The sequence below is a fragment of the Anneissia japonica genome, unplaced genomic scaffold (genome assembly GCF_011630105.1).
Source record: "Anneissia japonica isolate Jap-2015-1 unplaced genomic scaffold, ASM1163010v1 scaffold2236_len207018_cov178, whole genome shotgun sequence".
Taxonomy (NCBI): Eukaryota; Metazoa; Echinodermata; class Crinoidea; order Comatulida; family Comatulidae; genus Anneissia; species Anneissia japonica.
In genome coordinates, this window is record NW_022746879.1 from 79,025 (window position 1) to 98,867 (window position 19,843).

The 19,843-nt window shown below is 35.0% G+C and overlaps 2 protein-coding genes across 4 annotated transcripts in view; both read left to right on the plus strand.

The window, feature by feature from the left end:
• LOC117120331 (proton channel OtopLc-like) overlaps positions 1–12,113 on the plus strand; it is a 14,638-nt gene extending 2,525 nt beyond the window's left edge. Inside the window, exons 2-9 of one of the 3 annotated variants that reach the window (XM_033265357.1) lie at positions 1,479–1,665; positions 2,472–2,593; positions 3,590–4,096; positions 5,935–6,124; positions 7,039–7,286; positions 8,049–8,241; positions 9,644–9,756; positions 9,875–12,113. In XM_033265357.1, coding sequence (XP_033121248.1) covers positions 6,057–6,124; positions 7,039–7,286; positions 8,049–8,241; positions 9,644–9,756; positions 9,875–10,758 — 1,506 coding nt within the window. In that variant the 5' untranslated portion in view covers positions 1,479–1,665; positions 2,472–2,593; positions 3,590–4,096; positions 5,935–6,056 and the 3' untranslated portion in view covers positions 10,759–12,113. Of the gene's footprint in view, positions 1–431; positions 710–1,478; positions 1,666–2,471; positions 2,594–3,589; positions 5,883–5,934; positions 6,125–7,038; positions 7,287–8,048; positions 8,242–9,643; positions 9,757–9,874 lie in introns of those variants that run through there. The other 2 variants (XM_033265355.1, XM_033265356.1) reach the window with 2 other exon arrangements.
• A 123-nt stretch (positions 12,114–12,236) lies between these two features.
• Positions 12,237–19,591, plus strand: LOC117120325 (proton channel OtopLc-like). Its single transcript, XM_033265347.1, has 5 exons — positions 12,237–13,105; positions 15,735–16,006; positions 16,751–16,925; positions 17,645–17,745; positions 18,255–19,591. Exons 1-5 carry the CDS (start codon positions 12,834–12,836, stop codon positions 19,091–19,093), a joined length of 1,659 nt encoding a protein of 552 aa, XP_033121238.1. The 5' UTR covers positions 12,237–12,833; the 3' UTR covers positions 19,094–19,591.
• The last annotated feature ends 252 nt before the right edge of the window (positions 19,592–19,843 follow it).

A 19,843-nucleotide genomic window follows, 5' to 3' on the forward strand; every position in this document is an offset into this window, starting at 1 on the left:
AGGCATCTATACCTTGAACTTCATAAGTGGTAGCCTGGCCCTGTTTTTTTACTTTGTAAATTTTCACTCTGTACCGTGTATCCTTTAAATTTGCATTGTTCGTTATATTTGGCCAGCCTGCTTTTAATTTTGTATCCCGTATGCATCCTTGTACCTCGTCCGTTTCACCGTGTACTCTGGTGCCTTTTATGCTGTTGACTTTTATGCTGTACAATATTACGCTGTAGACTGACTTAATTGTTGGGCCTGACATGTACCTTGGATCGCTACCGGTACCTTTCACAATGTTGACATAGGGCCTACTTTGTATTTTTATGTACCTTGTAAATATACATTGTTTTGCAATAATAAATCTTCTATTTCACTTGTATACTGCTTCTTGTGTCTTGCACATTTTACCTTTCAAAAACTCTGTATGAATTATACTTTAGATTCGAAGCAAGTAGTATTTTGAGTGGAATGTACTGCCTCGTTGTCGTACTCTTCGGAGTCGGTATTTGTCATGCTACGTTTATTGTTAAGCTAGTGCCATCAGATTTACTAACGCCTCAACCTGAACTCGATTCGAGATACAATAACATGTATCTGGCATTTCTGTCAGCTATTGGGCTGTTAATGATGTTGTCTACATTCGCTTATGATCGTTATCTTCACTGTAAATATTTCATATCGATCGTTGATACAGCTTCAAGTAACACGTATTTGAAAGGTTGGTTAATTTTAAAATTCTACTTTATTCTGATAACTTAACCTCGACATTTTTGTGTTTATTTATAATCTCTACGTGTCAGTTTTTTCCATCATTTTTATCTTCTTCATTTTAATTCTCTTAATTCTCTTTTAATTCTGCTGCAATTTATCATCCTGAAGAAGCTACTATCTATATAAATGATTAAAGGCACAGACAGTATATCAAAGGCAAAATTGCAAAACAACGTACTTGATAAAACGATATGGACGAAACTGATTGGGGTTCAATTTCAAACTAATAAATAAGAGTTAATGCTTATATATTCTCATTTACTTTTTCTCCAAAGCGGTAAACATTCTTTTTGGATCTGTTACTGTGGTGTACATGATTATTAAGACGTATGTAGGTCCATGGCCCGAAATATAAACAAATCAACATTAAAAAATGTGCGCCAATTAGTTCACAGACGTTACACTTCTTGAATAAACATGTCTAATAACTATAGCTATTTTGTCAGTTGTTTTTTTTTTTAAATAAGAACTTAATTTATGAAGGATAAGTACAAAAAATAGGATAGAATTCTATAAGGTCAAAGTTTACATAATTAGTTATCCTGAATGAGTTACTATCTATATAAATGATTAAAGGCACAAACAGTATATCAAAGGCAAAAATGCAAAACATTACGGATTATAAAAACGATATGGAAGAAACAGATTGGGGTTCAATTTAAAACAAATAAATAAGATATAATGCTTATATATTCTCATTTACTTTTTTACCAAAGCGGTAAACATTCTCTTTGGATTTGTTACTGTGGTGTACATGATTATTGTGGCAATGACTGTACTTTATAAAGTACCATACAGCGAAGCATATGAAAGTATCACGTGGGTGTGTTTTTATTTGGCTGTGCTCATCTATTTGGACAGATATTCCCATGTTTGCTTCAAGAGAGTTCAAATTTTCAAGAGGTAAGTGTTTCATACATAGGCTTACGTTTTCCTGTAATATCTCATAACATAATTAGGTTTTAAGCTTTTTATTTTACATGTTGAAAAATTAGATTTAGGCCTAAGTTTTGCAGTCATTGCGATTGTAGCAAATCATAATACACTTACATAGCAAACCTTGAAACAAACACAAATACTGTGCATTATACTTTACACTAGTACCTAAGATGTGCTCATACATTTAAAGCACAGGTGACAGCTTATTTTGTTGTAGCCGTGTGTCCTCTGTAAACAGTTGTCGAAGACGCAGCAAACCTTTGGATGATAGCAGGAAATTAATTTTTAGTATATTTCCCAATTAGTAACTGATTTCAATAAGCCGTCAAGTTATATATATAATTTCCTCCTATATTTCTTTTCCTAAATATATCTATCTAGCCATTTATTAAGACGGATGTAGGTCCATGGCCCGAAGTATAAACAAATCAACATCTAAAAATGTGCGCCAATCAGTTCACAGAAGTTACACTTCTTCAATAAGCATGTCTAATAACTACAGCTATTTTGTCAGTTGTTTTTAAAAATAAGAACTTAATTTATGAAGGATAAGTACAAAAAATAGAATGGAATTCTTTAAAAAAAAAAAAAAAACATTGGGCAACTTAAAGAAACAATGAACCCATTTTCTATTACGTTATAAGATCAAAGTTTACATAATCAGTCGTCTGTCAAGAGCATTATGTGTATCTTTCCTCTGGATTTAAGCTCTCTCTCTCTTCGATCGGAAATGTAAAAAATAAAGAGAAACTGTATTTCAATCTCCACAGGTTCGGAATTATGCACCTACTGGCTACAAATGTCGTCTACGTGTTTGAAATTGTTGCTTTTGATACCCAGGAAGACTATTATGTATATTACCCTAAAAACCTTTCTATTTGCACCTTAAAATGTAGGTAATTATTATGTATAAATTATCTTTTTTGTGGTTTTCATTTAGAAGATGTTTAACTTTATACAACGAATAGCTCCGTTATTATTTATCTGCAATTTTGACCAAAATAAATTACCAAAATTGTAATGTGAATGGTTAACTCTATGAGCATAGAAAATATCTAGCTGAGGTGTTGGGCGGGCTAGTTGGGTTCACATCAGGATAATACCGTTTTCTTGAACCACATAACACCCTCTAAAGCTCTGTCTACACTCTCATATTTTATGTGACAAAAAATGTGATATGCTAATATTTGTGTGTAGTACGATTGTAGCCTGGTTCTCACGAGAGCCCTAGTATCCGGATCGGGAGCTAACCGTTAGCGCTAACCGTTAGCACCTGCGTGAGAACGCCCGATCGGTTAGCGCTAACCGTTAGCAGTATCCGGATACCACTCACGGTTAGCAAGCGCTATCGGTTAGCAAGTAAAGCGCGTTCCTTTCATCAACCAATCACACGTACGTGTTTACAATTTCCAGTTTCTTATTAGCCAGTGATTCGATCATCATATTTTTGGTATCCGGATCGGGATTTTCTCGTATTGGACGCACGACAGCTAAAGGTTAGCAGGATTCGGATCCTGCTAACCGTTAGCAGCCGTGTGAGAACAGAGCCATATCATGGCCATGGGTAAATCACACAAATTGACACATAGAATGTAATAACGTGGACAGAGCTTGAGAAGCTTTACCTAAATCCTTATCAACTGAAGTCTTTTTCAGATTTGCCACATCAGACAGTAGTACAAATTGAAACTAATAATTGCGAGAAAGACCTAATAATTTAGTAATGAAATACATAATAAACGTACATAAGTATGGGCCTACAGACCGAACAACAGTTTACCATACTTTCTAGTTAACTGCTAGAAATAGAAGAATGTAATTATTTTTGTGTGAGTAAGTGAGCGATCAACTTTGCAACTTTCTTCAATATGGAACCCGTTTTTTGCAGATGACCCAGTATACAAAGGTCTCCCATCGATCGTCGAATATGCAAGACCGTTTGCCGCAGCATTTTCCGCCGAGTACAGCTTAATAGCAGTGTGTCTCCTACGAAGCCTGTGGAGTAATGTCGGGGGAACAGTGATTATTCGAAACACTGAAAACATCTCTAAGCGCACTTACCCTATCATGGAATCATTGTACGGCATCCTAGGGGGCGTGGTAGTCTTTACTATGGTTTTAATTCTAGGTTTATGCTTATTCATTAAGACATGTGTTCTTTGTTGGTATTATTTGGTTGTAATTAATTGTATTTTCGGTTTGGGTTTATTATGTACGTTTATCTGTCTGTTAAACACAACACTGCTAAAAGAAGATGAAGAAGATGGATCGAAATGTACTTCAACTGTCATATATGATATAGTTCTGTTATTGTTTTGTCTTAGTCTTTACATCTTACAGACCATGTATACATCACTAGCAGCTATCATTCAATACAAAATAACGCATGTAGACGGTAGATACAAACTTTACATTCTTCTTTGTATAAAATTGCTGTTCGCCATACCTCAGTCAGTCCTAATTATTATCCGGCAAACACATGCAATTGACAAATCAAGACGAAATTGCCTTAATAAGAATTTGATAATTTTTTTGACAATTACCAATTTTGCATTGTGGTTTTGTGGACACTATGAACTGAAATTCAGTCATTTTTACTTCAAAATTCAGACAGAGTTTTTTGGAAAAATGTTGTGGTACATTATACATCATGTTACTGGCCCGTTCGTGATCCTATTCTATTTCCACTCAACGATTTGTCTTTTTGAAATCTGGACTATGTTAGATTAGCATGCATTTTCGAATTCATTTGAAATGCGTTATAAGAGGATTGCTGAAAGAATGATATAAATAAAAGCCAATGAAAACACAGGAAACAAAAAGCAAGGAATAGAGACACTCTAGAAATGACAACTGTTAGGCCTACATGAAAGCAAGATGCTAAGAATTTACAGGCAACGTGGTTATCGTCTTGTAGAGGACAGACCCTTCTGAAATCTTTTATATTTTTCACTCCGTCTGTAGTCAGTTCAGTCAGGGGTGGATACAGCCCGGTATGAAAGAAGGGGTGTGAATATGTGAACTGAGTGAGAGTTTCAAGGAAGAGCCCCAGGTGTAAGGGATAAACCTCTAGCTCCTTCATTAATTTGAGTTTGTATTTGATTGATTTTTACTTTTTAGCACGGTAATTTTCTAAAAAGCTTGGGAAACATTTTTTTTAAACAAAAAATAGCGGGAGCGTACGCCCCATACGTCCCCTCTAAATCCGCCACTGTTGTGTAACTGGTGCCATCAGCACACAGCTCAAGTTATTCCTGATTGGATTGTTTTCAAAATCTCAACTTGATTTTCAGACGATTTATATTCATATTCAAAGTTAATGTCGAGATTAATGCTATTATGTCATAGGCTAGAGAACGCAGTGAGTTTTTAATAGCATGTCAGTACTTGTTGTTAAAAGTGTAGGCCTATTATTTTTTTTCAAATTGGTGTCTTACCATAATTTGTTAGGCTACACATAAAAATAATAATTCTATCCAAGTTTTATGTATGTAACAAATTATATGGGCATAATATGACATGATCATGCCTATGCATACCTTATGATATCATAATTTCTATATGGTCCATTTATGATATAGATATAAAACATCATCATTAGGCCCATATCTTTAGGCGCACATATAGGCAATTTAAAATTGAGCTGCATTCACATCGGATCCCAACCAAATTTGGAAGGCGTTTCCAAAGCGTCGAACGCCAGCGTCCTTATTCTTGCACACTAATTCCATTTTCTGATCGCTTTGGCAGGCTTTACGATCCAAAAATTCGGACTCGGTGTGAATGCACCTTTAGTTACATAATTTTTGATTGTCTGGATCAGAGCTTTCCATAATATAAAAATTCATGTGATATTTCCATCACTTTTTCTCAGTACAGTCCACGTCAATATTAAAGTAGTCGATTCACTACTTTAGTGGCGTCGCGAGGTTACCTGAATTGACAATATGAATAAATTGTGTTGAATGTTATTATACATTAGAAATCTAATAAAACAGGAACTTAAAAGTAATATTTTGTATATTTCAATAACTTTGTAGTTTCATTTGACACACGAAACATGACCATTGTAAACAATTTGGCCTAACAATAACATAAGAAAGAGTAACACAATCATTAGTCAATGCTAACTTACTGACGTTAGACTGTGTTGCATGTTATTTTTATATTAGAAATCTATGAATAAAACAGGAACTTAAAATTAATATTTTGTATATTTCAATAACTTTGTAGTTTCAATTGACACACGAAACACGACCATTGTAAACAATTTGGCCTAACAATAATATAAGAAAGAGTAACACAATCATTAGTCAATGCTAACTTACTGACTTACTGGAGCTAAATTGCATGCAATGTCATCGTATGGTACATTTTATAACAGCGCAAGACTTAACATGGATGTTGGTGATGTCAATGAATGGTAGGCCTATTTTTTATGTTTCTAAAATAAGATAATTATAATAAAATAATAATAATAATAAAACATAGGAGAAAATACGAAAATGAAATAACATTCCAACGTTTTTCGTCGTAATGCACACCCGTATATTGCGTCATAGCGGTGGGCGCACGCGTAAATAGCGACGCGACGCGATGCTACGTTAGTGCAACCTTCATTTCGAGACCCATCTAATTGCGAGTGCAACCTTCAATTCGAGACCCATCTAATTCGAGACCACTTATCCAAAGACGCAAATCACAATCTTCAGCCTTTAAACACAAAGCTGGCCCAAACCCGAGACCACCCCAAATTTTCAGGCCCCAAGGGTGGTCTCAAATTGGAGGGCGAACCGTACAAGATGAGGTAATTAGAGTGTTTAAATTTGGATGGATGAATGGATTGGATTGGATTTATTCGGTTTAAACACCAAGGATAGTCCACGAAAGCCTAGAAGAAGACTTATTTCCAGTGGGGTCCTTCTGGTGGTGATTGGGCAGTACACCGGGAGACAATCCCCTACTCTTTTCCGAAGAGTGTACTGCGTTCTTTAACGTGCACATGGGCCATAATCCACACGGGACCAACGACTAAAACGTCTCATCCGAAAGACGGTGCGCTATTATAACTTGTATTTCAGCCCTCTAGCTGAAACACAAGGAGAGGCAGCAATGGGAATTGAACCGGGGACCTAGAGATCTCTACGGTTCAACGCACACACAGCTACCACCAGATTAGCCGACTGAGCTAAGCTGCTCTCTAATATTATTATACAAACCTTAATGACAGTTATCATTGGCATATTTTGTGTAACTACTATTCAAATCATCAATATATTAAAAACAAATCTTGATACAAAATCCTGTGGTTTTACTTTAAATTTATTTTCCCAATAGTTTTTTAGCGAGTCGCCAATTGAGTGCAGTTTACGGTACTGGCCTGATACTGATTTTGTCACCAATCGTCATGGCGGTTATCCGAGAGTTGGATATCGACTTTGCCTACAACTTCATCACTATAATGTCCATCATTGCTCTCGTGTTTATGTTCTTGACATTCTCGATGGAAGTTTATTTCTGGCGAATTCATGGCGAACATATCTTTCAGGAAGTTAGAAATAATACAGTTAGCACATATTTAAAAGGTTTGTTTTAAATGTTTCATTGCAATGGTAATGTCTGTATGTGTAGGAGCGAAGAGCTGCTCCCTCCATTAACCACCACTGTCTATGCAAGTTAGGCGTCACCCCTGGACCCCACTTCAGGGTTCTTAGCTTCCCCTATGATTTTTGTCGGGAAAATCATACCCCACCCCGTTGGGCAAATCCTGCCACCGCTAGGCCTACTTCTTTGAAGCCGGGCACATAGGCCTACTGTACACTGCTTCATGCGATTCCATAAAGAAGGCAACGTAACAAGGCACGCCCAATTGTGAGCAGTGCGTGTCCCTTTTAAAGCGGTATATAAATTTCCACTGCAAATTTATCTTCATAATATGTTATCTAACATGTGACATGCCTATCACCATGTATATGCACATCATGTAGGCCTATAATGGGCATACGACAGGTTTTTGTCAAAGAAAAATGTGATTATAGGGCAGAGCATTACGACAGGCACTCGCTGCGCCCGAGAACGCAACGCCACGCAGTGACTGCCCGGTTTTAGACGAATCCATAATATTGGCCTAATAGTAGCCTGGGTTCCAGGCCCTAATTTTAGGTTACTCACTCCATACCTAATTTAATTGGCGTCCCATACTCGATTTCTTTTTTTCGAATTATTCCGTCTCTAAATTAACTTTCTCGTTGGTGGTGCTGTCCAGAATGAGAAAAATAATTAAAAAAAATAAGAGACTTGTGGCAAGTCTAGCCTAATAGGTGTTTATAATTACATGTCTTTTACAGTTGGTACATTGTTGTTCGGTTGCGTTACTGTGATTTTCCTAGTCATAAGCATCATCCGAGGACTGCAATGTACAGGCAATGGATTGGCTCAGTATTATATGCATCTGTCAGAAATGTGTGTATGTCTAACAGAAATCATATACTTGTACATGTACTCACAGGTTTGCTTCCAGAAGTTTACTATTTTGAACAGGTACGCCATTTGATAACCATTTGGAGAGCTGAATGACATGGTTTTTGAGAGAACTTTTGGCGGCAAGCAATTGCATTTCTTACTGCTGAGTGATGAAAATCTAAATTAATTCCGTCTCGTGCTTATTGCATACTATAAGTTACTATTAGAGTACCACAGTCGTGTCTTCACGACTCCAGGTGGCGCTCTCTGTTGTCAACGGACGTTAGTTACCTATCATTACGCCTGAATAACTTCATATAGGCTTTCTGGAATAGGCATTTTAAAATCTAATATTCTACCATCAAAATGTACTAAAAACACAAAAGATCGCATTACATTAGTTGTCGAAGACACATTTAATCATCAATTAAAATTTACAAAGAAAAAGTAAGATACAACATCTTAATACTTACGTTAGAAATTGGGATCTATAGTTTGTCAGTGAAGGAAATGGCGTCCGGTTGAACTCTTTTTGCAACGATAGCAACGGAGTAGTATCACGTGGTATCGTGACGTAACATTGTAGTACTCTATGGTGTGACATGTATGTTGCCAAGAGACTTTAACGTTGCCAAAGCAACAAGTAAATTCATAAATTTGACTATTATTGTCATTTTAATATTTTCGAAATGTAAATATTGTATATAATTATTTTTTGTAGAAAAATATATGTTGCATCTGTTGCATCAACTTATTCACTCTTGTTATACGACATATTATTATGGTTATTGAAATATCTTGTGTAAGCAATTCACGGATGAAATATTTATAGTGAGTACATTTAACATCGTACATTATATTATTATTCAATTAAGGGCCGAAATGGTTTACACAAGATACTTCAATAACCATAATATTTTGTAGAAAATGGACAAGAAAATTCGGACTAGGTAAATAGGGAACCACGGTGTCTGAAGTGCAGCGGGAGACATTACCTGCACTTCTCGAATAGTATACTGGCATCTGATTTGTTTCGTTGGTGGCGCCAGTTTTATGGGGGTGGGGGGGGGGGGAATAAATCCTTTGCTTTCTGACCTCTCCCGAGGGATTCTGTGACGCCCATGGCCCTGTACACTTACGTTCACGGCGAGAACATTGTTCTCTCCACCTTTAGGCAAATCATGGCTCACCATTAGTTTTCTTCTTGCGCAAGTGAAATCATACGCACGGGACCAACAGCCTAACACCCATAATCCAACGACAGAACAAGCTTTCTTACTCAAAGGACACAAGCAACACTACCTTGGCTGATCTCGAACTCGGTCCGACTCGCACCGAAATCCAAGTATTACCGCTGTGTTTAATCGCCCTCTAAATGTTATCTAGGCCTAAGAGTGTCCGATTTGTTATTTTATAGGATTTTTAAAAAACTTATGACAATTATAATGCTTTTAATTATATCTTATATTTTTTCTACCAGATTCGGCACCATGCACCTAATTGCAACAAACATGGCGTACTGCATTGGTACCTTTTTAAATGAGGCGTTCTTAGACTACTGTACTAAATGTGGCTTGACAGTGTGTCCTCTTTGTAAGTTTTTTTTAAAGATTACTAGAAAGTTTATTTAAACACATGTTCTAGGCCTATATATAATTTATTTATATGTATATATTAATTAATACGATATATTTATGTATGTATGATGCAGGTGCGAAGATCATCATTACCGATAGAGGTTACTCAATTGTTCACGAAATCTACAGTAAAAGCAGCCCGTACCTGTCGGCATGTTTAGTCGAATACTGCGTCATTGCGTCGTGCCTCTTGCGGATCACGTGGTGTAATGTCGGACATCGTAATCAATACCAACACGTTGGGATTCCACCACAACACAGCTACCAGATAAGAAAATCTAAGTACGGAATCATCACTGGATTTTTGACAGTCGTAGCTATATTCGCTTTCGGAATTGTTCAACATTATTATCACAAAGCAGTGCATAATATATTCCTTTATATACGGATTGGTTTAGATACATCAATCTGCGCATGCCTCTTCGTTTGTTTGTGGTGTATAGACGTAGATGCTGATACCTTCTTTTCAGAAACAATCTCTTCAACCCAAGACAGTGTCTTGCTCCTGTGCTCAATGTCTTTTCTTGTGTTACAATGCTTGTATACATTAGCTGCGGCTATAGTAAAAGGATGCATATTGCTCGCCCTTGATACTACCTTGTGCCTAGCCATGAGTATAATGCAAGCTTTGTTTGTGATATCGAAGAAGAGTTGCCTTCGAATATACTCGAAACCAGGCCGTATGCACAACCTTTTGCTTTTCCTAACGATCGCTAACCTCTCTTACTGGATTTTAAGCCACTATGAACTAAAGAATGAGCTCGATCTGACTAAACCCCAAGAAGCCGTCTATGGAGAACGGGCGTGGTATGCCATCCACCATGTCACAGGTCCATTAATCATTCTGTTCTTCTTCCATTCAAGTGTTTGCCTTTTCGAGATTTGGACAACACTTCCCCTAGACGGTAGCAATAGGCCTACTGACCAACAGTCCTCTTCGAATTCTATAATACAGTGAATATAAACAAACAAACAGAGCCTCTCCTCAGCCAAAATCACAACTTTGTCTAAAGAATACCAGGTAACAGTTAAATTGCCGTAATTTAACTGTTCCCTGAGAATACTTTTATTAATATTTTGTCGTTTTCCTATTTCATCTTCTCCTAAATGCTTTTTAGCTGTGGAAATATGTGAAATAAGTATTTAAAAAAATACTACCGTACCTTTGGTGTGTACATTGATGAAGTCATGACTACTCATCGGATTTATTTTTGTTTTGAATAATTTATTTTTATCTTTTTTTCCTTTAGGCACATGGCCAAGGATTATTAATAGTAACTAAATCACTGTCCTATGAGATAGGTGGCAATCACTTCACATGCAAACATAATCACACGATGTTTTACCTAGACCAAGTGTCATAAGAGGCTTAGGGTGTTGAGTAGACTTGCAACAAGTCTCTAATTATTGATTTTCCTAGTATTAGCTAATTTTGGAGAGCGACACCAGCGTCGGTATATATCTAGAAACTTTTATGATCAAAGAAAAAGTATACTGTACTATGAAACGCCAAGCATATAGGTAATATGGAACGCCATTGGTGCCAAAATCGATTTTTAAAGCATTTTTACTGATTAAGACAAAGTTTAGGGACTAGAACCTAGTCTAGGAGTGGAGTTGTTTTGGTCAGAAATCGAACCCAGGACCATGGGATGGAAAGGCAGGCATCTTAACCACCAAGCTATTCAACTCCACTCCAATCATGTTTAATTGTTCAATCTTTGCATCTGTTAATGATATTTTTTATGATTTATGATGAATAAAGAATTCTGTATGACACACACACACACACCTACAATTTAGATTTATCTTCTGATGCTAAACAACTTCAAAAAGTTTAATAGGCACGGTAGGCCCTATAACAATTTTTTATTTATTGAAACACAACTTCACTGCTTCTCTCTCTATCAAAATAAATACAATTTTCACATCCGTTATATTTTTTTGTATAAATACTTGACAGGATTTGACCAAATTAATAATTAGTTTCTACTATAGTTCCATCCATAAATACAATAAAACGTGTAGGCCTACATCTGATTATATATCAATGAAGAGAGATATCCTAAATGTTCTCTAAAATTTGAAAAAAAAATGACCTCTCTAAGCAACTTTAACACAATTAAATACTTTTATTTTAAATTAAATAATTTAAAGCTGAATATTCTCTATAAACACAATATTATGATCATTAAAGTTATTTGTAACTCTACGTTTCTACAGTAATAATCCAATGAGTATTAGCAATGTACTTGCAGTATATATATTTTCTTATTTATCTGTTCATTCACTATAAATATATGTGTCATGGTATTGTTGATATTATGACAAAAACATAATCTTAATTTGAGAAAGGATAAAAAATGAATGATGATTTTAAATTTAGGAGTAATGTATTTTTTTAAATATTTTCTAATATTAGACAGAATACATTTTTCTAAAATTTTCGTCATCTTTATTAACGGATACTACTATCTTTAATAATAAGGGTGTTTATATGTTTAGATTACGAATAATTGATTTTTAAGTATAACTGCATATTTTATTGTATTGTATTTTTTAATGCTTTCGTATTGAGATCGTTTAGCTGATTTTAAGTATGTGGGGTTTATTATTTTATTGTGAACGCAACGCATACCGCGTGAAACTGATGCAAAAAGTTCAGATATAAAAATAAAGTTATTATTTGTATTAACCGTGACTTTAAAAGCGAATAGATTGAATAATACAATATAGTTGTGAGTCATATACTATATCCTTAATAACAATTAAATTTACTGGAAAACATCCTTGTCTCGAATGTTGTTATATAGGCCTATAAATGACAAAAATACTATAAAAATAATAGTATGAGGAAGTACACTACATTAATAATCACTATCTGAAAATGTGTGGCCTAATAATTATTACCGGAAAACCTGCAGTGCTTTAGAAACTGGTTTACAGAATTTTCGTTCCTTATATTTACTATTAATAGGTTTCTATTCACTTGCTGGTTGGATTATTTTGCAAAAGTAGAGCTGAAACACATAAATGATCCTTATCGGTGGTCTGATTATCATGCGCAAATGTACAGTACACAGAGGTCAGCATTTGCGCACTGAGCATCAGGTCGTCAGCAGTGGCTACATTTTCTCTTGTCATGCGCAGTGTGTTTTGTCACATACGTACTTCTCTGTTTTTTGTGTGAACATAATATTGTATATGATGGCGGGGAGACTGGACGGGTACTGGATGACATACAACACGATTGGTTTACAAAATGACGACACGGATGGCGACACACCAGGACGACCAACGAGACGGTAACGTAACTAATTAACAAAAATGACATTTTAATATCACTCATAAGACAGTTTAACACATTGATATTAATGTAACTCAAATTGTATTTGTAACTGTGACACAATAATTGCAATTAGCGTATAGTGAAGTGCCTAAATACAACGGAATTGTAACACATTTATTGTAATATAATTGTAACACAAATTTCAATGCATGTTTGCGTCAAAAAAATATAAGAGTAGTGCTTTGCCCCACCTGACGTGTTATCGTACTGAATATTTAGTATGCTGTTATGTTCCACACACTAACTATAACGTAATTGTAACACATTAACCTTAAAGCCTGGTTTTGAGAAGTCGGTGATAGCGTGTAACGATTTTTATGGAAACCAGACTTAAAAATAGGCAAATCTCCGCCTCTTACGTAAACTGATTTTTTTTAAATGTAAATGATGATAGGCCTATAGGGGCCTATACCGTGAATGCTCTAATAAGCGCCGCCGGCGCTTGTAAAATTCTGGATTTTTCAGTGTGGCGCTTATTTGAGAGCGCCGCTTACAAAAACATATTGGCTTGGCGGTTTCCATGCCCGTACCCATGTTACCTATATCACGTATTCCCTTAGTTCGGCAGGTCTATCACAGGTCATATCGTAAATAAACGTTAATAAAGAAATATTGAGTCTTCATTGTGTTATTTATTCATTTTAACACTGTATCATTATATTTAAAACCCTGTTTCTCGAAGTGTTTCATTACACACAGCGTGACATAGGCCTACTCTCGATTTCGAGAACGGCGCTTATTCGAGAACGGCGCTTATCCGAGAACGGCACTTATTCGAAAGCGGCGCTTATTCGAGCTACGGTATCCTTTTTTTCAAAGAGATATTCAAAGTGTGATACTTTTCAAACTGTTTAATGGTCTCATCGAATACAAGGGCTGAGAACAGAGCACATTATTGGTGACGATTTGACAAGTGATATATATGATAGAGATATACATAAACTTAGAAAGATAATTGTTTGTTACACATTCGTAACACATTAATGTATTTAAAACGCAATTTTTGTATACAGTGAACAGCCATAATAAGGTATAAGCCTATAATATGAAAGTAACACAAAATTAAATATGTATGCTTATATATTTTTTTATGTTTTGATATTATTGTTTTTAACTTTGTTGACTTTAGCATAGCCGTATATGCAATATTTCCCATGTTACTTACATTGATCTTATGTACTTTGAATATTGTTTATTAGGGTTTATTTCTACAGACTAGAAAATGCTTTGTCCACCACATTTGCATACTTTGTTGTTGCAGGCCCTCCCCTCGTTGTCTCATTGTATGTTATAAATGTTGCTATCCCATTAGTGTCCTGACGAAGTCCACTGTGTGGACAAAAGCTGAGATTAGTCTTAGTTAGTCTTAAAAGTGCACTGCTGTCATTTCTTTTATATTGTTCTACAGACTAACGCTGCTACACATATTTTTGTAATCATTATGCCTCAAATGCAATAATTAATATAAAAAAAACCATTTCAGTTTTAGTCAGTTGGGTGAGATAAAGTGCCCGGGGGTTAAATATGCGCGTACATCGTATTATAGGTCTCGTGGACTACTGATATGATTCTCACTTGATAGCGAGAGGTTGTAGGTTCGAATCCCGACAGAGATACATTATTCATACAACTAAAAAGGAACTTTTCGTTGTTGAGGTATGCTGTAAAACAATCACCGACCTGGATGAATGATAATATAATATTCACAAACATAAAGCCTATAACATTATTCCAAGTTTCTCGGGATCGTGCCTTTGAAGAGATTGTCTGAAATCATATTTTGGTATTGAATGTATGTTAGGCCTACAGTAGGTATACTTTGGATAAAATCAATCAATCATTGATTGATGGACGGTTTTTTTTTTAAATTAATGATAATAATACTACTACAGTACATGAAAATAATATAACAATAGTAACAATGAAATAATGCATGACAACCTTTTTTTTTCTAATGTTTGCCACTTTTTCATGTCGTATTTTTCTTTCCCAATTTTAATGTAATTCTAATTGAAATGTATTTTCGTGTGCTTTGCTTGGATGATTGAATTTTAATATTTGATGTTAATGATAATAATTTAAATAATGACACGGTTATAATGATTCAATAATTAATGATTAAAATAATCGATTTTATTACATATGTTTTATTTATATGTTTTTAACTTGTGTACTTCTTATGTTTCCAATTTTAATGTATTTTAATGTTACTTTTTATCTCCATTTTTATGTTTTGTGCTTGTGTTTTCATTGATGTTTTGATGTTTTTATATTTGCCTACTTGCCTTATTTTTGTAAATATCAATTAATTCAGTCTTGTATGCGAATTTGTATAAAGATAAAATTGAATCATAATTTGTATAAAATGCAATTTTTAATGTTTTTTTTATCTGTGCTGTTTGTGTATTGTTAATTAATAATTAATCCTTTGATGTTTTTATATTACTTTCCTTTGATGTTTTTATATTACTGTTCTGTATTATTGTAAGTATCATTTAATTCAGTCCTCGACTGCGATTTTGATATTGAATAAAATGAAATGAAATGAAAATAAATTTCACCGACTCCTTTTATTCTTTTCATAGGTTTGAGATAAGCTCGTTGCTAAGTATGCTTTATGGCATGAGCGTGTTTCTGCTAGTTATGCCCGTCTTAACTGTAATGGTAAAACAGTTTGTAGCAGGGGTACAGGGCTGTGCTAGCTTTTCTATATTCTTTGGCTGTGACTACATCGTGACCCTTTTCATCATAAGTGAAATACACATGGTGACAACATTTATAATGGAGTTCTATTTTCGTCGAACGCAACATACTGAACCGGTAACCAAACACATGGAAGTCAACGCCTATGTTAAATGTAAGAATAAACTAAACCTTGCTATCATCTTGGAATACGATTATCATCATTATTACCATGATATTGTTAGCAATGTTATTACTATAGATATTACTACAGTATTACTTCTAATCATTATAAAAGTAATTATTGTTATTACAGCATTATTATTTTTATTATTATATATTATTATTATTAGCATCAGCAGCAGCATCATCAGTAGAAGTGTAGTAGCATTGATCAATACAAGAGCATACGTTTCAGATGTTATCACTTACGTTCTGTTAGTGGAAAATAGAAAGCTTACTAAAACTTACTAAAATATATAAAGTAAGCAACTTGAAGAATTGTAAGAATTAGTTTACTCTTTCACTGGCCACCCTAAAAAAGATCCAGCAAATTTATGTACATATTGGATGAGTTAACATACTGGTCGATGAGATTCTAAAAAAACATTTAAAAAACTGAGCACTCATCGTACGACCATTTGATGACGTATTTAACTCCGCTCCTTGTGAACGCTAAACGAAGCGACGACGCCTTCAGCTGATTATCAGTGACAGTCTGAACGAATCGTCATTAAAAACGATCCGTTGGGGGCGGTCGTCGTGGCGTTGCGTTCTCTATAGAATCACGTTGGCCGACGACCATCTATTGCACTGAGTGCCCGGCTTTAAAAATATAAGTAAAACGTTTTTTGTTTTTTTTACACCATTAGCAGTTTTAATAAATTAAGCATGTCACATTTGTCTTTTAAAATTCCAGTGGGTTTGTACGTCTTTGCGGGGGCAGCCATTGCTGTCAATTTACTGATACTCATCAAGAAATTGACCGTCTCCAAATTATACCACATCAATTCAATAGTATTCTTCATCATGCAGGTGATCTACCTACAGAGATATTCCAGAGTTTGTTTTCAAAAGCTGAGAATTCTCAACCGGTAATAAATACTCTCATTTTCGTAACTCAACTTAATCGTCCTCCTTGTCAGAACTAAAATCAATAGTTTTAAGAATCGGTTGGTTTTGTTTCATTCAGTTTCTAAAAATAACGAGGAAATTATGAAATAAAGCATAGGTTCTTCAAAATTAACGCGACAGAGTCAAAATCTACTTTTATTAAGTAAATGATAAATGTGTGTGGGAAAATGATGATGGTGATGATTATTAGTAATAACATATATATTAGCATTGACATATTAAGCATTTATAATAATATGTTAATATTATAATTATTTAAATGTTAAACTAAAAAAATATTGTCATACTGTCATTGTTTATTTTTTCAGTGGGGGTTAAACCCGATTTAGCATCTTCTTTTCATCCTTTTTCATCGTAAAATATAATATTTATTTGTTTTATGCACTTACTATAAACTTAATTTTAGCACACTCATTTGTATCCTTGTTTATAAAAACTTGTTACTGTTAATTTTTACTGTTACTGATATTGATTTTGCTTTTGTCATTGCTACTGTTTGTTATTGTTAATAATATTCAATATTTGATTGTGTAACATTATTTTCTACATTATTCATTATTATATTTATCATTATTTATTTATAATTATGTATTTTTTTATTATTTATTTTCATTATGTATTATATTGTTTTGTGTTTATTATATAATATTAAGTATATATGTACCGATTGTTTCCATAGTTTTGGAATTATCCAGATACTTGTGACGAATCTCTCTCATTGGGTGCTGCTAGTGTCCTACGAAACCTACATCGACTATGTACAGGAAAAAAATGGAACAAGTATGTATTCTCTTAATGTATCCACACTAGCGTTAGCTTTGTGCATTTTCAATCTCATATTAAACAAACCATATACTATGAGTTACAGTATATTTGTGAGTTTTTGTGTACTATGCGTTGCAGTAAACTTCGCATCACAAAAATATCAATGCGCAGAGGCGGATCTAGAGAAAAATCTGTCGGTTGCACTATGGGCTACATGGATCAAAGAGAGTTTACTGTGCACCACCTCTTGGTGCTCTACGTGTTACAGCACACTAGGCATCACTAAGATATCTGTGTCACTTACATTATGCGTCACATACACTTTAGAACCTGGTGCGCCCGACATATACATGTACACTACACATGGTCACAGTGTACGTCACGGTGCATGCACTAGATGTTATAATGCACGTCACAGTGTATCGTGTCTGATAGGTCTATTTTATTAATTATAATTCGTATTACAAGAAAACCCCCCAAAAGAAATTAATTTTAAGATTTTTTTTATATTTTTTTTCTCTCAGATATAACTACTTATGATAAAGTATTTCCTTACCTGATGGACTGTACAGTTGAGTACTGTTTGATTGCTGCTGCACTTCTTGGCAATATGTGGCGAAACATTGGTCGAACACCGAAACTTGAAATTATCATCCACAGAGCATGGACACAAAGTATTCGATCGTCTATCTACGGTATATTCGCTGGTATATTAATTGTTGTAGCTGTGTCCTTCATCGGGATTTGTCTCCTCAACATTTCCGCAACCGGAGGTTGTTTCAAAGGGGGTCATTTTATACCATGGGAAGTATATTTTCGTATCGGTCTCGCATCTGCAGTAATCATCTGCGTAATTTATTGCGCACTCTTCTTAAAACCTACGTCAACCAGCTATAGAAATGACACACCTTCAGGCCTCAACCAAGATGGTGTACTGCTGTTGTGCTGTGTGGGGGTTCGTGTACTGCAGGATATGTTTAGCATATTGGCAGCAGTAGTCTTATTCACCAAGCATTCTAAGTACAATATAACTCTATTAGACTCATTAATTTTTCTCACCGCAACACTCGCGCAATCAACGCTCATAATTCTAGGCCACGTAAAGAGGTCGGTAAAAGAAGAACGCAAGAGGACAGTTCAGAATATACTTCTATTTCTCTCCATCACCAATTTCTCTCTATGGACGTTGAGTCACTACGAGCTAAAAAACGACAAATCGTTCTATCCACTTGAGAGAAGGGCATACGGTAGTTTGATCTGGTACCTAATGCACCACGTCACAGGTCCTGTTATTTCGTTTTATTACTTCCATTCTGCCGCTTGTCTCTTTGAGCTTTGGATTGCAATTTCCCATAACACATAGTCCTACAATGTTTTACTCTTATTACTATAATTACTATAATGTAGTCCTAAAAACCTACCGGTAATGTATGTAACACATCTCTTAGAACATTTTCAAAATACTGTATATTGAATCATAACTTTTTATGCATGCCCGCCAATATCGTAATAACTCATTGTACTCTAGAGGTTTGACGCTTTCCTTGATGGGAAAGATTGCAGATTCGTGTCTACTAGCGACATATTTTACTGAACTTACTAAATTTCTTCCTGAATTTTAAACCCTAGCATAACTTTAATAATAGGTTGTCAGATCGAACTTCTTATATAGTGTATATCTAAGAGGATGGTTGGACCAGTGGCACTCCAGGACAGATTTAAACATTAATTCTAGTGACAGTCAGAGCTTTGTGGCGTTATTCCAAATAACAACATCCCGTCTTCAGAAATAATTCACAAAGCCAGATTTTCCAGACTTATATTTTAACTTATGGCAGTGACCAGCAGTTATAGAATTTAAATAACTCTACGGTAAAACCTCTAAATCAGTTTGGCTCAGATCAGAATCAACCACGTCATTATATAATTTGGAATCATCAGCAAATAATTTAGTAAAAGACAACAGACAGGGGTGGCGCCAGCAAGTGGGGGGGGGAGCCACAGCCCCCCCCCCCCGTCGGGGAGAAAAAGCACAATTTGTCGGGGAGAAAATAAAATTATATGTATTTTCTACATATTAGTAGACTCTAAGATCGATTAAATAAGCCTTTGA